Here is a 17,408-nt window from a genome sequence, read left to right as displayed (position 1 = left end):
CCTTTTACTATTTTTGTACATGGTTATGTATGTAGGTGTCCTCTTCAGTATTTATTGTCTATTGTTTAAATTGTGTTAATGTTTCCACTTACTTTATTATATTTATACTGTTTTTTGTCTTTCTTAGGAGCAAGTAAGCGAAAGTATTATTACTGCCATTTCTGGTGTCTGAAGGAAACAATAAAAATGAACACTGAAAAAAAGATAATTATTAAATACAAGAAAATGTCACTAGAAACTAGTACTATTAAATTTAGAGAATTTTGAGGCACTGGAGTGTTTCCATTTTATGCTACTTTGAATTTGAACTCCTCTACATCTCAGAGGAAAATATACAGTAGATAGATAGATAGATAGATAGATAGATAGATAGATAGATAGATAGATAGATGTTGTCAATGTAGATTATGTTGTCAGTTTTAACACAATGTGATGACTGCATGAAATGAACTGGATCATAGGTGTGTACAGGTAATTTAAGGAACACCCTAAAACTTCACAGCTTCACCTCAGACATAACTTAATATGTCGTCATTCCTCAGACAATAGGTTTCAGGAAAGACTGTCAAGCACCACAGCACAAGTAATAAGCTGTAGGACCTAGACTGACAATCTTCTCAGACTACTTGTTAAATGTGTTTAAGTCTGCTTTCAACCACAAATGATAATTGACCAGAGATGGTACCAAGTAATTGTCTTGCAAGTCTCAAATAAGCCTTGCACTCAAGTCTCAAGTCAGGCTCCTTTGACTGAAAGCTGTCAGACTGGTTCTGTTAGATATAAACAGCTTTTTCTAAAGGAACAAAAACACAACAATTCTTATTTGCACGTGATTATAAACCAATAAAAACATGGTTATGATTATTATATACAATCTCTGCCAATAGATACCCCTGGATCTCAGACACTGGAGCTCTAAAATACATATTTTTTAATCTTTAAGCTTGGAGAAAGGTAGTCAAAATGTCAAAAGTCAAAGTGAAGTCACAAGTCACTGGTGTTAAGTCCATGTCAAGTCTTTTTTGATTTTGTCCAGTCTAAAGTTGTCAAATTTGTGACTTAAGTCTTATTCAGGTCCAAATCATGTGACTCAAGTCCACACCTCTTTACGTGACATAATGAAACCATTGAGAAGTGACCTTTTATCAATGTTTACACATCACAGTGTAATACAAAGACAGCGATACATTCAACTCCAACAGTCTACTGGCCTCATTTGAGCAAACAGACAGTGTAACCCTCCACTGTGCTAACTGCAGTGACAGTGATGGACACGTCAGTGAGGTCATGTTGTGGATCATTTATTGGTATTTACATACATACAGACACCTGAAGTGGAAAATAAATTCCACTATTTACAAAATGAAATATTGTGCGTTACTGACATAATTCTTCACAGTCTGGATCAGTTTTCATTATCAGTCTTCAATCATCCGTCAGAGGGAAAATTAAAATCCTACTGAATAATCTTTTAAAATTAACAGTGATTTAGTCAATTATGGCGATGAGGGTAATGCACCATGTGGTAAACTACAGCGTGCAGCATCTTCGGTGTATCTTAACTCAACCATAGGCTACTTTTTAAAAAATTGTGATATGTTTACTTTCAATGTGATTATTTTGGGGCTTGGCACATACAAATTTAAAACGTTAAAAGAAATGGCATCTGAGTTGTAGCTGCTTTTCCCCGTCATGCTGCATGTGTGCATCATTATCTTATGTGTACTCCAGATAGTGAGTGAGCAGGGACGGAAGAGGAAGGAGAGGGAGCATCGTCAGTCTGGATCGACCAATCAGATTCCGGATCCGGAGACGACACAACTGGCTGAGACTCCTCGGAGAAACTAGAAAGAGAGAGACAGAGTGATTTCCTCGTACTGCTGCGATACAGCTCGGCTTGAATTCTGAGTGGTTCTGTGCATCAGTACTGAGAATCACTGCAGTAGAAGATGTTGCAGTACCTTCAAATGTCTGCAGCAGTTGGTGTGTTTTTCCGCCAGCAGGCGCCAACTCCACAGGCCGCTGGTCGTTACTGTCTCGGATGTTGACATCGGCTCCGTAGTCCAGTAACACAGACACCTGATCAGCACTGCCCTGTCTGACGGCAGCGTGCAGTGGACTGTCACCTTCCCTGCCAACGTTAACATTCGCTCCTGGAGACGACAAGGACAAGACGAGAGGAGATATTAAATATTAAATTCATTCATAGTGTGGATAGAAGAGAACTAGGATTTGACCTCTTTGCAGTGGAAAAAAGTGAAATTTGACACTTAATTAGAGTTAAGAAAAATATATAAATATATTATATTTTCTAAATTAACATGTAAAATAGATTAAGGAAAATATGCATCATCATAACACAACACATCAAACTGCACATCATGGACTATTATTTATCACTTAAAATGTGCACCAATATTCACATTCCCTTATTTTAATAATGTGCAATAACATGTGAAATGGTAATTCTGTGCCACTTGCTGCTTTGTAGATATTTTTTGGGGGGCATTTTTGCCTTTAATCGATATGAAAGCAGGTGTGAAAGGGGGAGAGAGAGGGGGTGACATGCAGCAAAGGGCCGAGGCCGAATCGAACCCGCGGCCGCTGCGGTGAGCCTCTATGCGTGGGGCATGTGAGCATGTGTGTGTGCGTGTGTGTATATTGTTTTAGGTACTGCACAGTGAATTTTGTTGTATAATCATGCTCAATAACAATAAAGCTGGTCTATTCTATTCTATTAGGGGTCGATCGTTCTGGTCCATTATCGGGGCCGACATTTGTATCAGTGTTTTATCTATACAGGAAAAACCCTGTAATACGTTTTCATTTTGAAATGCATAACTATTGCCACGTTCACTCCTTGCATCGACACAAATGTTTTGGAACACCTAAAACGCTGCTGGACCTGTTTTAGTTGAAAATCTCTGGACGGGCAGAAATGAAGACTTAGTGTGAAAATAAATGTCAGGAAGTCGTTAATGAGACTCACCTCTGTGCAGCAGAATCTTGGAGCAGGCTGTGTGTCGGTGTAGACAGCTCATGTAGAGAGGAGAGCCCAGGTGGGACACTTCATAGTCTGGATCCACTCCATGGGCCAGCAGGGACTCCACACACTGGCTATTACCTGCACACACAGATCTTAACAATTAATCTATGTCTACATGGAAAGAGCTCATACAAGGACACAAATATTAAAGGTGCAATAAAATACATTTGCATACTGATGGAGCTGTAGGTTTTCACATTATTATTATATAGATACTTTTATTTGTCCTCGTGGGCAAATTGGTTTGCAGCAACAATCACTTGGCGTTTCTATATATCGACATTATAGAAGTGAACGCATCAGTTAAGGTACCTCACACTTACATTGCACCTTAAGTAGGAATTTGATGAGACAGGACAGAGGTAGACGTTTTACCAGACCAGCTCGGCATACTGCTTATTGTTTGTGCGTTTTAGTAGCTTGTGGGATAAAGGACAGTTTGGGTGTGTTTTTTTGTAAAAAGCGTGGGGCAATAACATCAGCCAGATGAGAGCAGGTTAAATGAGGAGGCCAGTGGATGCCTCTTGTGATGGTGTTTTGCCTTTTTAATAACTCTCTGTAAATACATTCAGTATTTGGTCATTTCAACAGTTCGCTGGCTGTAGTTATTGTTTTCCTGACAGTCTTTTTCTGTGCCTCAGTAGCAAGTCCATACCAGCAGAAAGTCAGAAAACTAAATAAAGGCAGAGTAAAACATGTGCAGCATTTTTTACATTGGCATTAAAAGACAACAGTTCCTTTAAGAACTAAAAACACAGTACTCAGTTGTCAGGTTAAAGTAGCAGCGTCTCCGCCTTGTGATAGCAGAGACAGCACAGAGCTCTGCGGGCCATTTAGCCCTCTTTTTGGGCATCCCAAGTTGTCAAAGCCCCCTTATGACCAGCCCGTGAATGTGTACTAGGCTGCCCAATATGAAAACATGTAGTCCACACCTAACTTAGCTCTGAGATGATATTTAGGAGTGGCTGGTATTTAATGACCTTGGTCATAAAGGTCTCCTCAGTGCAGGCTACTTCAAAAACAGACGCCTGTTTTGGCTTTCTGCTGGAGTAACATGTTTGAACTCAAGTGCGACTTTAAACAGATTATGCAGCTTTTAATCCGACAAGCTAACACCAGGCACGAGTGACATAATTCAATCAGCCAATTCCACCAAAATCCAGCGATGAGGACAGACAGACGGACACGCAGACTGTTACTGTACATCATACACTGCACAAAAGGCTCCTGTTCTGTTACCTCTCTTGCAGGCTTCGTGCAGAGCCGAGGGGAAGTGTGTGTGTGTCGTGTGTGTGTGTGCTCCATTCTGCAGCAGCAGCTCCAGACAACCGACACTCCCGGAGGCGCAACAGTTATACAGAGGAGTGACACCGTCGATGGTGGCAGCATTTACCTGCAAACACACCCACACACACACACACATTGGTGGGCAGCTGTTTAACGACAGTTCTCTCAGAGGGTTTCATTGATGTGTTTATTGTATATGTTTCAGTTATAAATCAATTACCGTCCAAGTTTATAAAATCATTAAAAGTGTTTAAAACTGGCCTGTCCAAAAGTAAACGTTTTTTGGCGTAAGATTTATACAGAATTCATGACTATATTTGGGATAACAATCACATTTAAGTGGGATGAGTTCCCGTTTAGCATTTTACTTTTAACATCTACAAACATAAAAACAAAAGACTTATTTAGGATACTGAGTTTGGCTACTAGAAAAGCAATTACAAGAAAATGGCTCCAGCCAGACGCCCCATCTGCGGACAACTGGTGTGATATAATTTAGGAAATTTTTGTAATAAAAGGAATTACCTTTTCAATTAGGCACCCCGTGTTATATTTTTTTCTGTTTATTTTGTTCTTGTAGCTTTCAGAGTGTTAAAAAAAACGAGAAAAATGGTTCCTTCTGTGAAATTACTTAATTGAAGATGATTGTATAATGGCTGCTGTGAAGTGAAAACAAATACACAAAATGTTTAAAAAAGTGATTAAAGCTGTGTCAAATAAGGCGTTGAAAAGATTAAAGATCTGACCAAGATTTGTCTAAAAGGTACTTTAAAATATTTGTGTAAGAAATGTATTCAATGTAAAGTCTTAACTTAATGCAGAGAGTAACAGCCCCCCAGCATGGTGAGGTCATGAGGTCAGTAGCATTGTGGGTCACAGCAACATGTTGTTAATGAGCCTTTACATGGACATTATTGGTGCATTTAGGTCATTTTATTTTATTTTAGCACATTTCTGTCGTGCTAACTGGACCGCCATCAAAGGACACAAACTTAAGAGACTTTAAGAGTGAGTGAATTTTTTTTTTTAAACTTTTATGTCTTTTGTTTCTGTTGTAGTTTTAACAGTGTCTGTGATGTCTGAAGAAACAGAAAAAGAGAGAAAAATAAATCTTCAGAAAACATCAGTATGCAGCGTGGCCATAAATTCTTTGGACTGGTGTAGCTACAACAGTAATGTGTGTTTTAGGGCGGACACATTGATGAAGAGCAAGACGAATACTCACATTAGCTCCGGCGTTTATTAGCGCTCTGACACAGGCCACATGTCCTGACAGGCAGGCTTCGTGGAGAGGGGTCACATGATCGATGGTGACAATGTTGGCGTGATATCCCTAAAACAAAAAAAAAAATCAAAGCACACAGTGTTATGACTCCAGGTGTTTTGGAAGCACGCTGCCTTGTTGAATCTGTCCTTCTGTTTGACTTGTTTCTGATTTGAATGAATTTTGAGTAAATGATAGTGACAGCAGTATTGGCGTATTTCCCAGAATCCCCGGCTTTAGGGTATGATTTTTTCCTGTGTAAAACTGGTTCTTAATGTACACTATTAGCAGCAAGCAGACAACTTGCACAACATTTTTATGAAGATTATATCAATAAAACACATGATGGAGTAAGACCTTTTCCAGAGCGGTGAAAACTGGTGGCAGCTTACTCACAGTTTGTTACGCAGCGCTGAAACACACCATCGCTGGTGTATCCGTCTTTACGTTAAAAAAAGATTTAAATCATGCTCAATGTGAAGATTAGGTCTTCTAACTTGCACAGATTCTTTAGTCTTTTGACAGTCAGGAGATGCTTGATCCACTGAGTAAATACACCACACAACACATTAAAGCACCAGTCAGTAACCACTGGAGCTCTGGAGGTAGACGATCTGCAGACACTCAAAGCCAACTGACCCAGACAGGAACAGACCTGGTCCAACTGGATCCCATCAGTCGTCATACACAATCATTTTCATCATCGCAGAGACACTCCTAATGTGTGTCCCTGTCTTTTCTCTATGCATTATGTCACATTTGTTTTGTTAACATGGAGAAAATTAAACCTTTGGGACTGTTTGGTGCATTTTGCCTGCTTTTAATTCTTCATTTTTTGATCATTTTCGCTGTGTTCATGCATATGGCATAAATTTTGGCAAGACTGTATTTTAAAAAGCATTTTGTGTGCAGAACGATATGAATGTGAGTATTTGACACTGCACAAAAAATAATAAAACATATAAATCAATGCTGCTGCTATTAATTGACATATCTCAAACTGTAATAACAAAACATACTAATAATCTACTTATCATGTAGTATACTGAAAATAAATGATTTTTTGTGGTGGGGGGGGTTCACCTAAGAAACTAGTGGTATCATGACATAATCCTGGCATTTACAGGGTTAAAATTCTAATGAATATTTGATATTTATGAATAGAACTGATGTTGGTTAAAATATTTACTCAATTGAAATAGAAAATAATATTAATGTCTAATTTATTTCTTTTTGAACTTGATTTTTGAAAAGCACATTTTGTGCACAGAGCAATACGAGTGTGTGTAATATTAAAGCCGGCCCTAATGGTCAAACACCTGTCTCATTGTTTTGATGAGATAGATGTTTGTCTGTTGTTAGCCATTGTGTGTTTTATATTTTGTTCCCTCCAAATTGCTAGTACACATTCTGGTGTTTGATTAATGTAAAATGAGGCTGCACACACAGTTTCCACACTACAGCAAATGTACCAGATGCAAAGTGCAAAATGTCCCGTGTGTGTGTGTGTGTGTGTGTGTGTGTGTGTGCGTGTGTGTGCGTGCGAATGCTTTGCTTCATGCTTGCATGCATGTATGGTTGTGTGTATCTGTGTGTGAGAGGACGTTACCTGGGCCAGCAGAGTGCGCAGGGCGAGCAGTCGACCCTGAGATGCTGCTTCATGGAGAGGGGAGCGATCTGCCCACGACCCTGGACACGCACACACACACACACACACACAGAGATAAGGAGATGGCATAAACAATGGAATAACGGAAGCAGAGCAAGACTATCACAGGGCTTATAGAGCAACTGTGAGCCATTTGCACTCAAATTAAGATTTATAGGCAATTTAGAGTCAACCATGAACATGTGGACTGTGGGAGGAAGTCGGAAAAAAACCCAAGCTGACATGAACATGCAAACACCAGACAAAGGGGATCCCAGCAGGTACAACATAGCAAACCACTGCATCCCCTGGCCACCACACTGAATTCAGCTTCACATGCGACTGTGCAATATCTAGATATTATGTCAAGGGATTAGATATCATCTTAGATTTGAGAAATTGTTATATGCTCAGTGTTGTCTTTTCCTGGTTTTAAAGGCTGCAGTGCAGTACATCATTCTCTGAACCTAACAGTCATTATATCCACATTACTGACAAGTATTTATCAAAAATCTCATTGTGTAAATATTTTGTAAAAGCACCAATACTCAACCCTACAATATCATCACAATATCAGTATCGAGGTATTCAGTAAAAAATATTGTGATATTTTCTTTTCTCCGTATCGCCCAGTCCTTGTGCTGCTGCATTTTTTTTAAAGCACCATGTGTAAGAAAAAAGGGGGAACTTAAACCAAAAAGCCAGGTCCATGTACTCTGGATGGTTTGAAAACCATAAAAGGCCTTTATTTCATAGGGCTGGAAACATTAAAAGTACATAATAATGCGTAGCGTCATACGCCTTCCTCAGGGTGTGGTCACTGCACCCTGAGGAAGGCGTGATTTGGATCGTTTTCTTTGCCTTTTTTGCACCATCACTAAACGGCCAACAAAACCACATTTCATTGCATCTGACAGTGTATCACTACAACCTAAACAATGAATTTATTCTTCTATTTTAGTTTCATGTCATCTCGTGGCCCACTTCCCATGGGATAATATAACACCTTTACAACAAAGACAACAACAGTCCACAGTACATATTTCATTACATGAAAATAGCTTCTGGTATTGCTGGCCAAAAATCCTAATAACAACTGAACAACAAATTCAAAAATATATTTAGAAAAAATAAATTCAAAAAAATAAACAGGCAAATAAAAATACCTCGAACGAGGAAGGCGTTAGCAGATACGCATTGGTGTATTTTTAATTTTCTGGCCCTATGAATTTAAGGCCTTTGAGATTTGAAATTTTCAGACTCATGACAACTCCCAGTGGTGGTATCTAAAATGACACTGTAATAGACAGCAGTAGTGAATACTGTGCGGTTTTCACCTGTGTCTTTTTTTACCACAAACTCGTGCTGCCAAAATCATTTTTGAGACACTGTGATCAAATAATAAAGAGTCTACGGGGGCTTTTAAAATTTTGTTTGAGCATTTGTCTGCATTTCTTATACATACTATAATGATAAAAACAACAGCAAAAAAACACAAGGACTGTTTTTCTGGGTCCCCGGGTCTGAGCATTTTTAAGACCTCTGAAATATGAATTTAAGTCAGTTCAATAGTAATTAAGGCCTCATTTTTACATTATTGGATTCAATGCATTTTACGACTTCTTAAGGATCTGCCTGAACTCTGTAGAATAAGCAGGACTTCAGCATCGCTCTCTGTGGTTATATTCAGTTCATGTGACATCAATAACTGCACCTCGCATAAACACACACAGTCTCATCTACAACATACCCATATCTCCGTCTCCCCATGGCACATCCAGCCACTGGTAGACATAAGACATTTTGATTGAAGTGGAAGTAAAAGGACCTCCACACCTCCTGCCTGTCCCTCTGGAGAATCTGTCAGACTGCAGGATCACGTTACCGGCTACACTGCACCCTGACACACACACTGACACACACTGCAAACTAATAATAACCATCAGCTGACCGGCTGCTTCAGTCAGAGGCAGAACTAACATTAACTGCTTAACCAGCTAACTCACAGCTGAATCTGCTGAGAAAAATAAAGCCATTTTATTCCCATCTAATCTGCTGAGAGTAACAGTCACAGAGGCAGCAGCCATATTTAGATGGTGTGTGACCTCCTCTAAGTGGTACACTGCAGCGGCCATTTTGGAAAGGTCACAAGCAACAACAACACACAGGACCTCAGGAAGCACTCACTCTCTGTAGGTAGTAATTTTGCTCTCTCCTATTCTCAAACTCTGCCACAGGCTTGCGCACGAATCTGGAGATATCGAGAAAAGTTTCAATAAATCTACATTTACATCGTCTGATGCAGATGACATTTCATTAAACTGCATTAAAGACTTTTACAGTCATTCTGCAGACCCTCTGTGATGCCAAACACAGAAATTACTGCAGAAATTAGTTGGACATTTTCAGTTTTCAATTTTGAGAATTAAATGTTAAAACACAAACTCTAATCTGACTTTTGAGGCTTTTCATCTCTATCACATATTCTGAACAGCATGTAATATAGTTTTAATCAAACATTATACTCTGATAGATCAACAGACTTTAAATTTCACCCTGTGAAACCTTGATTGATGTTTCTCTTTTTGTGCTGCATTCAGACACCTTTCACAAGTATTGAAACCTTGGACCCTGAGCAAATTGTTGCAATTTCTTCCAAAAACATGAGGAAAAAAGCAAACAACAACTTGGCCAAAAATGTCCCCCAAATTGAAAGAAATTAGTAGATATAGTAGATTTTTTTTAAGCTAGGGAGAAATGTCCACCGAACTATTATTTATTAGTTGTATCATAAATGTATATTCTAAATTTCTTTTTACAGAATTATTATACTTTTTAAACAGTTTTTCAGGTCATTTCCTTTTTTTTTTTTTTAACTTTCCCATGCCTTTTTTGGTGTTGTTTTTGTTTTGTTTTGTGTTTCTGCTCATTTTCAGGTAATTTTCTTGTACTTTTTACTAATTTCTAGGTCATTTCTTTTGAAGTTGCTTATTGCTTTCTTCCCACATTTTTGAAAGAATTCAAGCCAATTTGCCCAGAATTCAAAGGGTTAAGCTCATCTGGCATCTGGACAATGAGCAATTTAACAAGACAAGTAGGACAGAATTTATAAAAAGTTAGAATAAAAATGCCTAAAAACAAAACAAAACAAAACAAAGCAAGGGGAAAAAACAAGAAAATAAGTGTTAAAGAAACCCCCAGCTATTTTTGCAGACCATTTTATTGTCACCTTTTATTTTTTTAATTTCTTATTTTTTGCAGTTTGCAGGGCATTTCTTGCCAATTTGCTCCTTATGTTTTTCCAGTGTTAAAGGTCTTAAAGGCAATCGTACCAATTTAATCAGGTTTCAATTAATATCTGAATTAATTATCTGAAGTTATCTGTATGGAGCACAAGAAAACTGATGTCCATTAAAGGGTTAATATGCAGTCAAATAAATTAATAAATTAAAATGAATCTTTAAGAACTCAGTAATTCATTTCCTGACTCCTCCATGTTATCCCATGCCCATTTTAACCTTTTCACCTGCTGTTATTCCACAGACGGACTCAGACTGACAGGAGTTGTAAATAAGGAAAGCAAAATTAATATGAGGCCTCAGCATCAAATATCAAAGCCCACAAAGCTGCTCGTATAAAATCCTCCCTCTGGAGAGGACCTCTGCCTTCGCCCTGCTGCAAAACCAGCCTGCCGTTTGACCCGCAGCTCGGCGGTGTACCGACCTTGGCTGGTCAGAATGCCCCAGCAAGCCTTCTTCCTCTCCGGGAGGTGCTCCGGCAGCGGTCCGGGCTCAGCGCCTCTTTTCCGGGACATCTCCGGAGCTCTGGACGGTAGCTCCGGCATGGTGCCAGGGTCTGAACCTCACGCGCTCACAGCTCAAACAACACTGACTGCAGCAGCGGGGCGCGAGCCACCGAGGAGCGGGGTGAGGCAGGGCTGGGAGCGCGTGAAGGCATCTGATTGGCTGAACGGCTTTGTTTTTGTTGTGTTCAACGCACATGACCATCTCACATGCGCGCCCACGTGGGGACTGAAGGGACTATTTTTAACCTTGAAGTGGACGTCCTGTGTGTACGTGTGCACGCGTGAGTGCGTGTTGTGGCGTAGTGAGAGCTAAACTGTTTCTGACAGCCTGGCAGATAAAATCCCACATGGAGTCTGTGTTTTTCACACAGGATTAACTCATTCAGAAATTGTGAACAGATGACAGTTTAGATCTCCACAACGTGTGAACTGACTTTACATGTGTTATTGTGTTTCATCAGAGATTTTTGAAGTGAGTAGGCCTATTCAAAATTATTTTAATCAGCCAGTCCCTTAGAAATGTAAGGGAGGATAGATGGATGGATGGATGGATGGATGGATGGATGAACAGTGGATGCAATGCCATTCTGTTCTGATTTTATAAATATATTGTATGCTTTTATTAATAATTATTTAATTTGTGGCTGTTTTTATTTGATCAATTTGATCTCTTTGTCAACATTTTTTGTTTTGAATGTGCTAGAAATAAATCTGGCTTGATTATATTATATAATGTTTTATGCTATATGGTGCAGGATTATCCTTGGACAGTGGACACATATGCCCACGGAAAAAGACAGAGGTCTGTTATGTAAATGATTAAGGGTTAAGATAACATAACAGATGCATAGCCATGAGGATCTGAGATGTCCAAGAGAATAGCAGACAATATTGCAAAGATAAACAGATGGTAATGCTATGGATGAAATAAATAGATGCTTTAGTCCAGGTGAGCAGTCAGTCTGTAATTATATAATAATTATAATAATAATCTTTATTTGTATAGCACCTTTCATACATAAAATGCAGCTCAAAGTGCCCTTCATGCAAGAGTGCAAAAAAAAATAAAAATAAAATCAATATATGAGGAATCTGAGATTTTTTTAAAATAAATTTTTCAGGTTTAAGAGGTGAGGTGCTTGTGAACGGCATCTGAATGCAGCACAAGAAAATTGATTGATCGATCCAGGTGTAAAGGGTTAAGTAATCAGCAGCTTATTCAAACTTGAAAATAATCACAACCTATATACAGTATCAGCTTCAAACAGCCTCCTTTTCAATAAGGCTTGGTAAGTAGCCTAGTAGGCATTGCCCCACCACCACCACCAACACACACACACACATACACACAAAGCAAGTGGTGTAACTTAAGTAGCAGAGCAGCAGCTGCTGAATATATAGACTCCAGCTTCCTAAAGTAGGTCAAACTGTGGGAGCCCAAGTTTGAATTTCATGTGTTCATATGTATTTTAAACACAGCAAGACAGATGGACAGATGACCTATTCAATTAATAAATGTCATATAATAATTGCAAAATCTAAAAAACAAATAAAAATCTGATGGGCTATTATATTTCATAATATAAATAAACATTATTTATCTTATATAAAGACTAAAAAGACCAGCCTAACCTTTGCCCTTAGTAAATTCATTCATTCGTTTTTATTTCATTTAAGTCAAGGGTGAGAGTCTTGTAATTGGTGCAGTTTTTAATTCAATCACATCATGGATGTATTATAGTGACGCTGAATCACATACCCATATTTGTTTATAAATTTCTTATCAATAAAGTTATTGAAAAAAAGAAGGAAGTCTACTTCTTCCGCTTACTCATCGCTCCCATTCAAAAAAAATCGTCAAGTTTGATGTTGCGTAGCCTAACACGTAATCGGAAGTGAAGGGCGAGCGAGTAAAAAAATAAATAAATACGGAAAACACTTCCACTACTACAATTAGTAAAATACTTTAAAAATAATGAAATAAATAAATAACACCACACTCGTTTGAGCTGCTAATCTAAAATCGGTTTTTGACAATTGATAATAATTTTGATTATGTTGCATATTTTTTTTGTCAGCATGTTGCAAATATTAGTTACATATTAGTCTTGACCTGCGTGAATGTAAACTCTAAAATCTCATTTTTTAAGGAGTATTTAGTGATCATATCCAAAATAATTCCTTTTATCTTGCATGACTTTTGACTAGAATAAAACACCAACATTAAAATAAATAGAAATGATTAATTTATAATAAGTGATACAACTACTACTTCTACGGATAATAATAATAATAATAATAATAATAATAATAATAATAATAATAATAATAATAATAATAATAATAATAATAATAATAATGAATGATTTTTATTTTGAAACCCATACACAGGACGTAGGTATTTGTTTATGTTATGGAACTTGACATTTCCGGTTTGTGCACAGTAGCTAGCAAGCGCGTACACCCTGTGCAATACTGTGTATTTTCTGTTATTCTCATCATTCCTGTGGTCGTAGCTGGCTTTTAAAGATGAACACAGTTTTGTCGAGAGCTAACTCTTTGTTCGCCTTCTCCCTGAGCGTCATGGCGGCCTTAACTTTCGGCTGTTTCGTCACGACAGCATTCAAAGACAGAAGAGTTCCTGTGGACATACACGTCTCCAAAGTCATGCTGTAAGCTTCACTGCCGCGCATCATCTCTAACAGCTGTTCACTTCACCCGCTTTCACAGAGTGATACACTGGATTATAGCTTTATTAGCGGGTATTAATGATGCTGTAACGTTGTAACGCACGCGGAAATGAGCGGTTCAGAGACTACCGGTGCTCGGTGTTGTTAGATGCTAACGGTGCTGTTAGAGACACAGCTTGCAGGGCCTTCTGGTGTTTGGTTAGACCTCACAGTCAGATGTCGACTGTGCTTTAAACTCTGTTTGTTGGACATTGAATTGGATAAGTGACTAGTTTCCAACAGGTTGTAATACTAATAATACTAATAATAACTATGGGTCAACCGATATTGGTTTATCAAGGCCGATACAGATTATCAGTACTTGATGAGACTGATAACCGATATTTGGAACCGATATGCATTTATAACAAAAATTAAATTTAGATTTTTGGAATATAACAAGCTGCTCCTCCGTGTTGAGAAGAGCCAGATGAGGTGGCTCGGGCATCTAATTAGGATGCCTCCAGGACGCCTCCCTGGTGAGGTGTTCAGGGCACGTCCCACCGGTAGGAGGCCCCGGGGAGGACCCAGGACACGCTGGAGAGACTACGTCTCACAGCTGGCCTGGGAACGCCTCTGGGTCCCCCGGGAAGAGCTGGATGAAGTGGCCGGGGAGAGGGAAGTCTGTGTTTCCCTGCTTAGGCTGCTGCCCCCGCGACCCGACCCCGGATAAGCGGAAGAAAATGGATGGATGGAATATAACAAGTTCCAGCACAAAACTCTGTTTAAATACCTTTAGCAATGCAGCTTCTGAAGGAGCTTTTTTTCTAGATGTTTTCAGCAGCAGCTCTGCACTATCATTCATACACTTTAGAAAGGTCTCAAATCTCTTCCTGTTACCAACATCATTTCTCTTCCTTCATCTCTTCTTTCTCTGTGTTTGACAGGAAAAACGTTGATGACTTCACAGGACCCAGAGAGCGCAGTGATCTGGGTTTCATCACCTTTGACCTCGCAGCTGATATCCTTTATAATATTGTTCTGTTCTGTAGTGCACTGAACATGTAAAAAGGAGTAAATCTCTTCATTTTTTAAATGAGTCTTATTTAGTGACATCTCATCATGTAATGGATGGTTGCTGTTGTCCCTGTGGGATGTTTTTTCCTTAACTTTTCCTACATTTGCAGCCAATTTTTGACTGGAACGTTAAACAGCTGTTTCTCTATCTTTCTGCCGAGTACACCACGAAGAGCAATGTAAGACACAGTCGACACACAGATACACTCAATCCGAGAGCTGTTAACTCAGCTGTGTTTATTACCAAAGCTGTAGTTGGTGTGTTTGTGCTGTTTTACTTTTTACATGGGATGGAGAAAACATTAGAAACACCTCTGCAGTCCAGTTCAGCACCACTGCAACACTACAGCCGCAATAATAAATGTGCAGTTGCATTGATATCTCTCATCATATTAAAAAGGGAATAAAATCATCTTTGAAATGATCTCTGAGCTGCTGCACTGGATTGCATAACATTTATGACAATATATAATATTTGATATTATTTTGTTACTTTTAGCAGACTGTTCACATTTCATGGACAGCAAACATAAATGAGCAAACTATCATTAACAGGTTTTCTATTGATTGACATCGATGTGTGTGTGTGTGTGTGTGTGTGTGTGTGTGTGTGTGTGTGTGTATTTCAGTCTCTGAATCAGGTGGTGCTGTGGGATAAGATCGTCCTTCGAGGTGAAAATACCAAACTGAACCTCAGAGACATGAAATCCAAATACTTCTTCTTCGACGATGGGAATGGACTCAGGTTAGACACACACACACACACACACACACACACACACACACACACACACACAGCACAACTTTCAACGTACATCTCATAGCAAACTGCCCATTAAAGTTTTGATATTTCTCATGCACAAGTTGCAGATCAGGAAATCTCTTAAGCCGTCAGCTATTGTTGTAAAGACATTAAGCCTCTGGTGGTAGCGGCCAATATTTCGGAAGTTAAAGTGCCCCTCATGTGACATCCCAACAAAGACTCAACTCCAGGGGTTTGACTTCAACCTGCAGCCTTTACTGCACATCATCCCCCCTCTTTCACTCCCCCTTTCATGCTTGAGCTGCCCTATCACATATAGGGCAAAAAGCCCCCAAAAAATTACAGTGAAATGAAAAGACTCTAAAGCAATAAATGAACTCCTCAGTTGGAAGTTACGATACAATGGTTTTTGGTTTTACCAAATAAGCTGTTAGCATCACATAGCTAATGTTACCTAATGGCTATTAATGAGTTTAACGACAGATTTGAGCCATTTCAGTTTTTTTGGACCTTTTAACGTCCCCAAATTGGCTACAACGAAGTCTCTTTATCACTGAAAATCAAGAGATACCTCATGAAACAAATGTCGAAACACTTACGCTCAAAAGCCTTTATAGAAGTCATAACCACACATCTGACATCTTTCACAGATATAAACAAAACATTTATTTTGTCTCTGTCAAAACTTTTTAAATTATTAATTCACAATTAGTTTGTTTCTGTTTTTTTTTTTTTTTAAGAAAAAGCAATACTTTTATTCTGCACCTTTCTAAAAGCTCTTGATGTATTACGTCCTAAAAATGTTTGTATACATAAATATGATATCAGTGAAACCTTTAAGTGAGAACTTCTGTCATGTAATGTGATTGGCCGACTAACTCACATCTGTCTCCTCTCCAGAGCCAATAAGAACATCACGCTCACACTGTCGTGGAACGTCGTTCCCAACGCCGGGATCCTGCCTCTTGTCGCTGGAAGTGGACACGTCAGCCTCCCATTCCCGGATACATACGAGACCACCAAGAGCTATTAGACACAAACACAAACCTGGCCAATTTCAACACACTGTACACACACACACTGATGACTCACACACACTGTGCGCTGGTGTTTCTTCATAGATGTAAATGAATTTTTGGTTTGTAATAAAAGTTGAGATTGGAAAATCTGTTTTTTTGAGGATTTTTAAATAGGAGGCACACTGTTGGTGGGTAAAGGGTCAGTTCACTCAATCTCAAAATACGTGTTCTCTCTTATCATGCAAACATTCTTGGTGTTAGTTTGATTTCAGGTTGAGGGAGAATAATCACAAAACAAAAAGCCAGCGGAAATGTAGAAAAATACAACCTGACAAAAACCCAAGTATGACTTAAACATGCGAAGCAGCCGTCTCATATTTTCTCTTAATCCTGCACAGAGCGATCTCAGAGTTGTGTGATGGTGCTTCGAATAGCAGGTCAGGTCTCTGAGCTGTTTGATGAAGCAGCAGCAGCGCCCTCTGCTGTCCACAAACCAAGTTTGTATGCTCTGGACTTCACAAACAGCCGGTTAAACAGAGAAATCAAAGAAAGTGAAGCTTATCTACGCTCTTCGAAGCCACTGACAAAAGCTGAAATTTTACCTCATTGAACATGGGAGCTGTTGGTCTACCAATGCCTGCATCAGTAGTTTGTGTATTTGTGTGACTTTTGTATTAAAGTCACACAATAACACAAACTACAACCTTATACTACATTACTGGCCCCCTGACTTCAATTCATCAGTAATTTTCTGTTTTTTGGTTTTCTCCATTCATCATACAGGAAAAACATTATGAATTCAACATAACACGAGATGATCCGTATGCAAA

At 38.9% G+C, this 17,408-nt stretch overlaps 2 protein-coding genes across 2 annotated transcripts; one reads left to right on the top strand and one right to left on the bottom strand.

Moving 5' to 3' along the window:
* Nucleotides 1-1,288: 1,288 nt before the first annotated feature.
* Nucleotides 1,289-11,141, bottom strand: asb5b (ankyrin repeat and SOCS box containing 5b). Its single transcript, XM_042485971.1, has 7 exons — nucleotides 10,969-11,141; nucleotides 7,207-7,286; nucleotides 5,559-5,666; nucleotides 4,286-4,439; nucleotides 2,990-3,124; nucleotides 1,962-2,153; nucleotides 1,289-1,844 (listed from the first exon to the last, which is right to left on the bottom strand). The coding sequence occupies exons 1-7, from the start codon at nucleotides 11,087-11,089 to the stop codon at nucleotides 1,717-1,719; spliced, it is 918 nt and encodes a 305-aa protein (XP_042341905.1). The 5' UTR covers nucleotides 11,090-11,141; the 3' UTR covers nucleotides 1,289-1,716.
* Nucleotides 11,142-13,485: 2,344 nt separating this feature from the next.
* Nucleotides 13,486-16,725, top strand: spcs3 (signal peptidase complex subunit 3). Its single transcript, XM_042484311.1, has 5 exons — nucleotides 13,486-13,722; nucleotides 14,667-14,740; nucleotides 14,899-14,975; nucleotides 15,426-15,541; nucleotides 16,460-16,725. Exons 1-5 carry the CDS (start codon nucleotides 13,580-13,582, stop codon nucleotides 16,590-16,592), a joined length of 543 nt encoding a protein of 180 aa, XP_042340245.1. The 5' UTR covers nucleotides 13,486-13,579; the 3' UTR covers nucleotides 16,593-16,725.
* Nucleotides 16,726-17,408: the final 683 nt, after the last annotated feature.

The sequence above is a fragment of the Plectropomus leopardus genome, chromosome 4 (genome assembly GCF_008729295.1).
Source record: "Plectropomus leopardus isolate mb chromosome 4, YSFRI_Pleo_2.0, whole genome shotgun sequence".
Classification (NCBI taxonomy): Eukaryota; Metazoa; Chordata; class Actinopteri; order Perciformes; family Serranidae; genus Plectropomus; species Plectropomus leopardus.
This window is presented reverse-complemented; position numbering and strand designations above follow the sequence as displayed.